The 12,340-nt window shown below is 34.2% G+C and overlaps 1 protein-coding gene across 1 annotated transcript in view; it reads left to right on the top strand.

The window, feature by feature from the left end:
• Positions 1 to 12,340, top strand: part of NCAM2 (neural cell adhesion molecule 2) — a 222,499-nt gene that overhangs the window by 162,800 nt on the left and 47,359 nt on the right. The window contains exons 13-14 of the mRNA XM_042954333.1: positions 3,264 to 3,383; positions 7,018 to 7,139. Coding sequence (XP_042810267.1) covers positions 3,264 to 3,383; positions 7,018 to 7,139 — 242 coding nt within the window. The remainder of the gene's footprint in view (positions 1 to 3,263; positions 3,384 to 7,017; positions 7,140 to 12,340) is intronic.

Below are 12,340 nucleotides of genomic sequence, written 5' to 3'. Positions count from 1 at the left end.
ATATGGAGAAGCATAGCACATATCAAAGTTGTCGGCAGCAGTAAAGATGTCTATAGCAATCTCTCCTATATCATTTGTAGCATACTATGTAGATACCTATGTAAATATTAATATTTATAAGTAAGTATCTCTGAGACTAAATACAGACTATTTTGCCATTAAACACAGAGTCAAAGATGAACAACTGGAATATCCATTATTTGCATTACCTCACAGTCTCCATATAATATCCCTATTTGCATAGATCACTGATGCCTAGTGATGATGATTTTACAGGTCACAAATTATTTTATCTATACCTTCTTTCAGTTTATCTTTTTACTTTTGTTTCTATGACATATACTAAAAATGTCTTCCTTTATAAGTTGGGAGACTAACTCAGCCCTAGGAATTGGTGGAATCTCAGTCTGGTGGAATGAGGCTCAGAAACAAATGACTTTTTTCATGATTTTAAAGCATGCATCACAATAGTGTCTTCTTGCAAAGGTTTTTGTAGTCAGACTAATACCTGCCTGCGTCTTACATGTCCCCATGCTACCCCAAGTCATTCACCATAAAGGTAAAGTAGGGGCGCCTGGGTGGCGCAGTCGGTTAAGCGTCCGACTTCAGCCAGGTCACGATCTCACGGTCCGTGAGTTCGAGCCCCGCGTCAGGCTCTGGGCTGATGGCTCGGAGCCTGGAGCCTGTTTCTGACTCTGTGTCTCCCTCTCTCTCTGCCCCTCCCCCGTTCATGCTCTGTCTCTCTCTGTCCCAAAAATAAATAAAAAACGTTGGAAAAAAATTAAAAAAAATAAAAAAATAAAGGTAAAGTAAAGGATAATCAAACACTGGCTCCTCCCTAATATCACATTGAACACTGACTGGTCCATGACAATATTGACTGCCCAAGGGCTTAAGCATTTTGTTACAAGCCCTGAGGAACAAATACACTTTCATAAAGCTTTAAAAATCTCTGCAGACATGGATGGAACTGGAGAGTGTGATGCTAAGTGAAATAAGCCATACAGAGAAAGACAGATACCATATGGTTTCACTCTTATGTGGATCCTGAGAAACATAACAGAAACCCATGGGGGAGGGGAAGGAAAAAAAAAAAAAAAAAAAAAAAAAAGAGGTTAGAGTGGTAGAGAGCCAAAGCATAAGAGACTGTTAAAAACTGAGAACAAACTGAGGGTTGATGGGGGGTGGGAGGGAGGGGAGGGTGGGTGATGGGTATTGAGGAGGGCACCTTTTGGGATGAGCACTGGGTGTTGTATGGAAACCAATTTGACAGTAAATTTCATATATTAAAAAAAAAATTAAAAAAAAAAATAAAAATAAAAATCTCTGCAGTACAGTAAGCCTAGTTCACATTGGTTTCAAATTTGTTATATTTATTTACTGGAAAAATTGACAAGATGTGATGACTTTTAAACTCTTGAGTTCCTTATTATACTGACCTTGAACAGAAACTTTCTCTCAAGGACGGTAGGTTTCCACTGTCTCAGGATCTTGGCTTTCTAACTTTTAATTTGATTCCCTCCATAGTCTGCATGACCTAACCCACTAATCTCTCAGTTACAACTATTTTTCCCCTCGGGCTAATATTATATACACCTTGATTCCAGGTCACTAATCAACTGGATTTGGGTTTCCTGAAAAGCTCACAGATTGTTACTTTGTCAGCAACAGTTGGATGCAAGCCTTGGTCTTGGTTTTCCCATTTAACCTTGTAACTTCTAATTAGTTGGATATCCCTGACCATCAGTGTTTTCCCACAAGGCCTCCCTTGACTTTGACACCAAATATTATAATCTGAGTCTTTGACAAGGCAATGCACTCTCAAAAACAAGTTCAGTTTTTTTACAAGGTAGAGAAATTGAGAAATCCAAATGTAAATTTTGCTGATAGGGAATACATCTTTTTGCTGGTTTTAGAACATCTGTACTATATTAAATAAGGTCTGGTTGATATGTGGAATGCTTTTTTCCATTAATAGGTGTCTGATATATATCAGATACATGTAAAAAAATATATATAATTTTTATACTTTTTAAATTCTGTATTTTAGAAAAAAAACATCTTTAATGTGCATTCAGAAACTTTTTTCTTTTCTGTAGTTTAATAAATTCAATGAAGATTTAAATAATTATAATCAAAAAGCTAAAGAGATGTCATGATAATGAATATGGGGGAAAATAATGAAACAAAAGGAAGTATCAAAACAGATTCATGATGTATATTCATATAATGTAGAATAAAAAATATCACCTAAAGAAGCTGTATTATAATGGAATTAGTTTTCAAAAATATGCTAATAAGTTATATTGTAATTTATTGAATGTATACCATCTTCAGTCATGGTTCATAGAAAGCAATATCTCTACAAATATGATCCTTTTATGAAACTTTTATTTTATGATCGATTATATCTTCTATTATGAATTGGTCACTTGATTTATTATGTATGCCAGACATAATTTCCTTTTGATTGTTTATCAAGGCTTTGCCACTTCCACTAGTAAATGTTTGCACTCATTAGTGAAAGCAGTAAGGATAGAGGCATCTATGGGATTTTGTTGGCTTCATCGGAGGAATTTGTAAAAATATGAGATTTTGAAAACCGCAATTGTACCCAGATTTTTTTTTTTTTTTTTTGGCAAATTGAAGAGGTTGACATGACCCAGGAGATGTTTCTGATAGCATTTACATTCCTGTACTTTTTCGGATTCTCTCTTCTTGGTGTCATGTTGAATCCAAGTCTAATAAAGTATAGCATTGAGAAGAAATTCAGAAAAAAATACAGGAGAAGACAACCTTCAAACCAGCATTAAAAACTAATTTAATTTGATTTAAGATTATCAAATAAATGATCTACTTTGGTGGTAGAGTCAGCTTTGTGACACTCTTCAGACATGAGTGAAACATCTTATACCGGAGGCCAGAGTTCTGTCTATTGAATTCCATATCTCCATAAAGTTCCATAAAAACAATACATTTAAAGTAGATAAATTATTTGGGATGCACAGAGTAAGGATGTTTTATTTATATCATTCTTATTTCTTGAATATATTGTTGAGTGTAAGTATCATAAGAGAAAGCTCAAATAGAGATCATTTCTTATTTGTATTTCCTATTTTTTCAAGTATTTTTTGGAAAGATTTACAATGAAAGTATTCATTTACTTACTAAAAATTATTAAGCATAAGCACATATATATATGTACATGTACATATTTACATCCATATATATTTGCATTGTTTGTTTTTTTTTTCCTCCTCTAGCAATGGTTGTTTTGAGCAACCTGGAACCAAATACAACTTATGAAGTCAGGGTTGCAGCAGTAAATGGAAAAGGGCAAGGAGACTACAGTAAAGTAGAAATCTTCCAGACATTACCAGTTCGTAAGTAATCATCTGTTTTGCTCTCTGTTGCCTTTCTCTTCACTTGCAAATTTAAGGGATTTTAAAATTCATGGAGGTGTTTCAATACTCTGGGGGAGTGAATTATGTCTTTGTTGAAGTGGTTTCTGAAAATGGTGGCATCTAAGATTTATAAAAATAACTTTGCTCTGGAACAAGGCAAAAAAGAAAAGGTGTACTACAATAAATACAGCGAAACTACTCTTGGGAAATTGTCCCCATCAGCAACGTGTCCTATTCATTTGCTGTCTGATTAATTAGATTATAAGGTTTAGTCTATAGTCTGTGAGAAAGCAAAAACAGTGACTATGTAACATGTCCAATATTCTATTCTTTTGATGAGACATGACCATTGCCTTTATCCCATAAATTATATAGGCCCTAACTGTGAGAAAAAGGTGCCACTAAATAAGTCCATTACCATGGTGACTACAGAAGACTAGCTATTGTAGCCTTGTTCCTGCTATTATCCTGTTTTGGGGTGTTGTAAATCAGTTGAATTATACAAAGTTAAGGTAAATTTGAAGAGACTTCTGTTTCCTTTATGTTGAATAAATTATTTGAAAATGTGAGAAAATTTGACTGTGACTCAACAAACACTGTTATAAAATCCATGCATCACCCTGCTTGTTATATACACCTACTAGGACAGTCAAATTGGCCACAATAAATTATCTTGCCCTTATTTGTGACCAACTCTTGGTTCTCATAAAATCTGTCAGATGTCTTCTCTTTTCTCCACATCTGATGCCTATGTCTTTTTTCAGCCCCTTATTATTTTCTCCCAAGAATGACTACTGATACATCTTGACTCACAATCATATTTTCAAGCCAAAATAATTCTGGAGTGACTTCACGCAAATATAAACAGATCTATCCCTTCTCTACCTATAATCCTTAACACCAACCTTCACCTTTGCACCTTCTGTCCACACACACATCTGCCTGCCTGACCTCCTCATACCTCCTTCCTCTGTGGCCACAGTGCCATCTGCATCAGTAGATGGAACTTGAGTTTGGTCATACTGTTTTCTCTTTCCAAAGTACTGTGCATTCTCTCTTGATTCCTCTCTCCAGGTCACCGCACATCAATCCCCAAACAAGGCAGGACCAGTGAGACCTTGGCTAACCTCTCCAATGTTTTCTCCTCTTTTAATTAGGCACACTACCCTTCACTCATAGAACACCGTCCTTGTTGTTTCACCCATAAAACTCTACTCTTTTACTCTTTTTTTATTTTTTTTTATCTCTTCTTTAAAAATTATGATGCTTCTAATCTCTTAATGTCCTGCTGTTGACTTGCAGACCTCTGTCCTAGACATTGAGACTTTAAGGGTCAGGTCTTAGTTTTATTTGATAATACCCATGTATTTTATCTGCTTCTCAAGATTTTTTTGAAGTTTAAATAAGATGATATATGCGGGGCACCTGGGTGGCTCAGTCAGTTGGGCAACCGACTTCAGCTCAGGTCGTGATCTCACAGCTTGTGAGTTCGAGCCTTGCATAGATTCTGTGCAAAGCCTGAAGCCTGCTTCGGATTCTGTGTCTCCCTCTCTCTCTGCTCCTCCCCCTTCCCCACTTGCACTCTGTCTCTCTCTCTTTCAAAAATTCAAAAAATAAAAAATAAAAAATAAAAAAGATGATATTATATACAAAGTACTTAATGTGTCATAATTATCCATTATTACTTCTTGATTGTTATTTATATTATTACTTTTGCATAAACATTCCACTGTAATTGCTGATAGAAACCATTATTTTAATCAATTCCTTTCTGATAGACATTACATTTGTTCTGAACTTTATTTTCCTTTCAAAGGAAGTAGCAACTGTAATGGAATCACAAATTTAGTATATTGGGTTTTTTAAAATTTTTTAAATGTTTATTTATTATTTTTGAGAGAGAGAGAGAGAGAGCGCGCTCGTGAGAACGGCAGGGGCAGAGAGAGGGAGACACAGAATCAGAAGCAGGCTCCAGGCTCTGAACTGTCAGCACAGAGCCCATCATGGGGCTTGAAATCAGGAATTACGAGATCATGACCTGAGCCCAAGTCAGATCCTTAATCGACTGAGCTACCCAGGCGCCCCACAAATTTAGTATATTGTAAAGGTTATATATAGACATAAATATTTTAAATACATATGTTAACTGAAAATGCAGTTTCTGCTGTATAATTATTATCTCAAAATGCTGTTATTAAAATAATATGATACAATATTATTAAATTTATACTGTACAACACAAATGTTCTAAAATTCAATTTAGAAATTATACTAAACCAACCAAGTATAAAATCCATTTTATAATATTTAGGTTTTCCCATAATCTCTTATTAAGTCTTTCAAAGAAATTATTGTACTGCTTTTTACAGACATTTTAATTCCTTTAATGAAAATACATTGAATAGAAATCATGTCATGTCATAATATATGCACACTAATTTAATTTATTTTAATGAAGAATCACTCCAAAATTCATCTATTTGCTTTGTTTCTATATGACCCTAGTAAAGACTATTTTATCATTTACTTATCATTTATTTACCATTTACTTGCATGTCAGCACACCCAACTGGCATATTTCCTTAACGATATGACTTTACTCAAATGAACTACTCACTACATAAAGTTATAAACACCATATCAAAAAAAGATAACCTGCTGAGAATAAAACTAGATTCTCCATGTTTGGAGGCATTAAATCATCTTCACTGTATTCTGCTTAGTTTGTCTTGACATTCCTCTGACTAGACCAATACTACAAGTTTGTGTAACCTTGAAAACGAAAGCATACCCTGTGAAAGTTCCTCCGTATTACTATATTCATATCTATAAGGAATTGGAAGAAATAGGGGAAGAGGATGCCAGTGTTGCCGAAGGACATCACATAAGTGACACGTAGCAAGGAGTTCCCATTCCAAATTGCCAAGCAGTGATGGCATCCTTCGTATAGAAAACTCTTATATTTCAGTAGATCCTGTTCATATTAAACATACAAGCATCTTTGTTATAAGACCACCTCCATGGGAAGAAACATGAAAGGCAAGTATATTCGTGAAGTCAGAAGAAAAAATGTGTATATTGGATGGAACACATGTCTATTGATTGGATACTATAAAATTTCTGTATTCAAATCTGTATCTCGTTAAAAAAATACTCATTAAAGCAGATAAATAATAGCTAAACTATTATCTTTCCTGGTAAGTATATATCCTATATAGTTTGATAACTTCATATGTTTGTAGTAATACATATATACAAAATAGTTGCCAAAATTACATTAATAAATAGTATCGTGCACTGTTAATAACATGAGAAATAAAGCTTATGCTTGTATAATGCAATACTATCCTCAGAACATTTGCACATCAATATAAATAATATTTTGGTTCTCAGGTATCATGATTTTGTCATGTCACTTCTAGATTTGTGAATGTTGCTGTTTCTTGGGTGGGGAGAAAGGATCAGGGTTTTATTACAACAAAGGGCAAGTGAAAAATGGTAAATTCAGGTTAAAATCATTTTTTTATATGACAGTGTTCTCTTTATTGAAATTCAGTTTCTCTAGGTTTCTGAGATGTGTGTAAAAATCAAGGATGTTGTATTGCTTATTTAGGTGAACCAAGTCCTCCATCCATACATGGGCAGCCAAGCAGTGGGAAGAGCTTTAAACTCAGTATCACCAAACAAGATGATGGAGGGGCTCCTATTTTGGAATACATTGTAAAATATAGAAGTGTAAGTACCTTTTTTATTATCGTTTGTAAGATGTTTTCAAATTGCATTAAATTTGCATTCGATTCATTGACATATTGGGTGAGAATGCACATTAAGTAACAATGATAAACAGTTCTCAGAGGAATTCAACTGCTAATTGTCCATTGCTGAAATTCATCATTGTAAATTGTGAAATACTTGCCTTTTCTTGGGTAAAATCGCATCATTGATCATCAGAATAATGACATGGTATAAATCTTGTGATTTTTAAACTTTGCAACATTTGAGAATGAAGTAACATTTTCCCCTTGTTTTTCTGACAAGTTTAGCAGGATATTTTCATTTTCCATTCTGCTTGATATTAGTAACTTCAAGCTAAGCCCCTGTTCTGAATTTTAGTTATTGTAGGTAATTATTTAGCTATTGTATCAAAATACTTACTTTATTTTCTTTATTTTTATGAATTAAGTTATTAATGCCTTAAATAATACCTTAATTGTTTGGTATTAATCATTTCATTAAAAAACAAATTAACCCTAATCAACATTTAACAAAGTATGGCCACATTGAGCTTGAGGAAGAAGGTTTGTTTTTTTTTTTTCAAGTTTAATAACACTAGCTAAAATGGGATCTTGGACAGCTAAGACCTGTCACGGGACTTAGATGTGTAGGAGATAAAAAACATCTTCTGGTGGCAGAATGGTAAAGAAAGTAGACCAGTGGACTTTGCCTTTGGCTGAAAATTATACCAAAGGCCACTAAAAGTGACTTCGCTTAACAACTTTGCCATAAGTACCATTCATTATTTGTGTCTGCTGTGGAATATGTTAAAAGTGAAACACAATTTTAAATTAAATTTTGTGAAGTTTATTTATTAACATTTATGATGATCCCTATAATGCAGTCTCAATTTTATGTTTATGCTAACTGGACGCTTATTTTAATACTTCCCTAGCTTATTATAGTCTTTTAAGTAATTGCTCCTTAATAGTATATTGATGAATCTTAACTATTTTCCCACAAATTCATAATTTTCTAAATTTAATAGTCTTTTTAATTCAAATATCTAAGTTTTAAAGGTTAGGTAAAAAAGGAGTTTGATTTTGAAAAACATATTTAAATAATTAATTTTAGACATCAGCCTTTAAATTTAAGATTAATAGCCAGGACCCCTCTTTGTTGCAGGTTTCATGCTGGGAATGATGAGCAGCTGTGGGTGTTTTGTGGCTAATTGTCTATGAAGGCTTCATGCCTCTACCCTAAAATAGCTCTGAATGGCTCACCAGTCTTTCTATGAATTTGATTGTTTCATGCTACTCAAGCCAGGTTTCATGGCCATTCTTTTTTGACCATCTGGAAACTCTTTGGAAGGGAAAGAGTCTCTATGGGTCATAGGCCTGAACAGAATTCATGAATGGGACTGGGAGAATAGACCTCACATGCAGATTGTGGCCCGCAATTGGACCCAGAAGAATTTATGGCATAAAATACAGGTGGATGATAAGAATTTGTAGGTAATCCCAATAAAATTCCATGGTGAACATTGAGATGCAATAAGGAGTTATAAAAATATGTCTAACATATTTTCTATAAATGTAATTTTTACCTAAAGGTGAAGTTTGACATATCCTTTCTGAAGAGTTGGATATTGCAGGGGCACCTGGGTGGCTCAGTCGGTTAAGTGTCCAAGTTGGTTAAGTGTCCAATCCAAGTCGGTTTGGCTCAGGTCATCATCTCGCAGTCCACAAGTTCGAGCCCCGTGTTGGGCTCTGTTCTGACAGCTCAGAGTCTGGAGCCTGCTTCAGATTCTGTATCTCACTCTCTCAGTGCCCCTCCCCACTCACACTCTGTCTCTCTCTGTCTCCTAAAAATGAATTACCATTAAAAAAACTTTTAAAGCTACATCTCCTAACAAAGTCACATTGGAGGTTAGGGATTTAACATATAAATTTGTGGGGGGAACACAATTCAGTTCATAACAGTGGTTACCTGTCATGAATCCTGTGTATCTCAAAGGACACAGTATTGGCATTTTGAGTAGTAGAATAGTGGGCCATCCAGATATCTACCTCCCATTACAGAATGTTTAGTATCCTTGCCCCCACTCTTTATATTGCCAGTTGTGTCCCCGATCATTATTGAAACCAAAAATGTTCCCTAGAGCAGATTAAAATTGGAACACAGACAAATTTGATTTTCAATAAATTTGTACCTTCAATTCTTTTTCCCTTCTCTCCCCCTCCAAAACTAATAGTAGCAAAGCCCTGTTTCTGCTATTTACTAAATATCATTTTTTATCCTACCAGGAAAAGAAGGTTTCAGTCCCTTCTCAATTCCATCTTACTTCTGTCTTGCCATACCCCTCCTCTTTCCAATCCCCAGCCCTTTCTAACTTTGAAAAAGTGCGAGAGGGTTTGTTTTTAAATATCATAATGAAAGTAATTGGTTGCATAATTAAAACATAGCTACCATTGACTGATAATCAATGACTGTGTTATCAGACTTACTAGTGCTTTAGGATGGAACACTGTTTTAGCAACAGAATTTTAGGCTCCTATGGCAAGATTTATAAAAGTAATTCCTCTCCATCCCTTTGTGTTTCAGGGATGGCATTTCTCACACTTGAATATCTATTTTTTATTTATTTGTTTATTTATACATTTCATATATATATGTATATATATCACTAGTAAAGTGAAGGGAAGGGGGAAACACAGTTATGGAATGACTAAGTCACTGGTCTAAAAGACACACCATAAGGAATAGGCAATGATATTGTAATAGAGACGTGATGTGTCTGGGAAGATGGTAGCTATACCTGCAGTAAGCATAGCATAATGTATAAACTTGTTGAATCACTATGTTGATTGAACGCCTGAGATGCATATAACATTGTGTGTCAACTGGACCAAAAAATAAAGTAATACTTTCTATTACTTTTTAATGGCCAAACTGAACCTTACAGAATGTGGGTAACTTGATGGGCATGGGGAACAGATATCAGAACATAAGACTTTATAATCTGAAGAGTTCCGCAGCACTAAGGGTTGAATTAGAATCTGCCTATGGAGATTATATCAGCCCCTCAGACACTGTCCCATCTCACTTCAGTTAGCCAACTCTGTGCCTCCAAAGTACAGCCATTCTGATCTACTTTCTCTTTTCCATATCATTTATGGTATGCTTTGTACTCCCACACATTGAAATAACTTCCAGATTTCTACTTTTTTTTTTCCTTCCTCCTCTTCCTTCTCCATCCTATAAATTTCAAGCTTTACAGGTCCAGTAGGAAATTCCATAATTCAATGTAGATTATGTTACTATAGCCAAACAATAGCAGATTTTAGGAAGGAACAGTTTTCTCCACACTTTCTTTCTCAACAGATTACTTCTTCACATTTAAAAACTTGCATGTTCAAGATTTGGTGGCTAGATATTTGTAGCAGTATTTGCCTTGATATTTGCACTTGTATTGAAATAGTAACGATTTCAGAAAGGTTTTTAATCATCTGTTCTCTTTGTATGATTCCAAGCCACTTCATCTATTTGTTTGTCAAACTCCATGCATTTCACAGTGGACTAAACTGCAGTTGAATAACTTGAAAAATTATATATCCATATGCAGTGCATGCTTTAATTGGAGAACCTCTATGGAAACCAAATAGTGGAATTTAGGAAGTAAGCAACATCATAAGGATTTTTCACTTGACTGCTCGTTAGACATTATCTTTCAACTCCCCATGTGCATGGGACTAGATGTTTTATAATCTAGAAACAACAAGATCGAGTGTTGATTTCTAGCAAACACTGAATATAATTATTGAAGCTGCATTTCATGGGGATGAGGACAAGACAAATCATATCCTAATGTAGAGAATGTGTAACTTAATGTAGATGAGGAAACACATACTATTCTATGTTATCATATAGTAGATAGAGCACATGGCTTTCTTCAGTTACTCATTAAGAAGACAGAATTTATTAGAACAGAACTAGAGTGCTAAAAGCAGAATTATATGTCTCTGTGGATTCTTTGGGAAAATTAATGTCTCTAACAGTAAGTCAGTAGGATTAAACCATGTATTTGGAGAATAAAGACAAGCTTATTAATCTCATAATGTGTTTGGAAAAATGAAAGAAGTTACCTTATGTACAGAATATTTTACATTTATTTTGTAGAGTCAATGTAACTCCATATAATTTAATAAATAGTTTTTTACATGCTTCCATGAGTTTTTCACTGTTTTCTTCCTAATTTGATGATAGCTATGGGATCATAACTATCACTTAGTGTTCACATTAAATAAATTTCCTGAGCTAAGAAGGGCTAAAGAAAATTGGTTTCTTAAAATCAATTGTGAAGAAGTTACTTTAGGGACTAGCAACACTGCTCTAGCATATGTTTCTGAGTCTTAATTGACCTTCTTAAGCTATTTGGAGTCTGGAAGGTTGTATCTCAATGGCCATAGAAAGGAAAAGATAATTTTGAAAAAGGTCTTAAAATAAAAAAAATGTAAAATTGAATTCTTGTTGTTGAGATAACTTATTTTCTGATTAATTATCAATAATATTAACAATTTATGATTAACTTATGTTTAGGTGAGTACTCTGAAATTTATTTAAAACCATCAGTATAAGTTTGAAATATTTTCAAATAATAACTATGGGCATTAAAGAGTCCTAAGATTTTGATAATTTTTCTTTGCTGCTAGTGAAGAGGATGGGTTTTATTCATCCTCATATTGATAACTTCAAAAAGACTACTTGTTACCTGAATGAATAAATGCATCAATGAATCAATGAGTAAATAAGACTCTGTTGAACAATTTTAAGTAATTGTATAACTAGATTAATAAATATGAGAAACAATGGATGCAAGAGAAAAAAAAAACTTGCACTGGGTGAATTTTTATGGGTTATGAGAACACAGAAGGTGATGAATAAGAAAATTAGATTTTAGTTTTCCCTAAAGAAACACATGGGTCATGGAGACTAGCAATAGATTAAGTAGTAGGGTCCAGTTTACAAAATTTTATCAAGCTTTAAGACATGAAACAAAGGCAATTTGAATCAGTTAGGATAATAGAAAAGAAAAATTGGAATTTTTAAAATATTTATTTTTGAGAGAGACACAGAGGCAGAGAGTGAGTGGGTTGGGAGTGGGCAGAGAGAGAGGGAGACACAATCCAAATCAGGCTCCAAGCTGTCAGCACAGAGCCCAA

Source organism: Panthera leo, chromosome C2 (genome assembly GCF_018350215.1).
Source record: "Panthera leo isolate Ple1 chromosome C2, P.leo_Ple1_pat1.1, whole genome shotgun sequence".
Taxonomy (NCBI): Eukaryota; Metazoa; Chordata; class Mammalia; order Carnivora; family Felidae; genus Panthera; species Panthera leo.
Note: the sequence above shows the minus strand (reverse complement) of the source record. Positions and strands in the feature narration are given on the sequence as shown.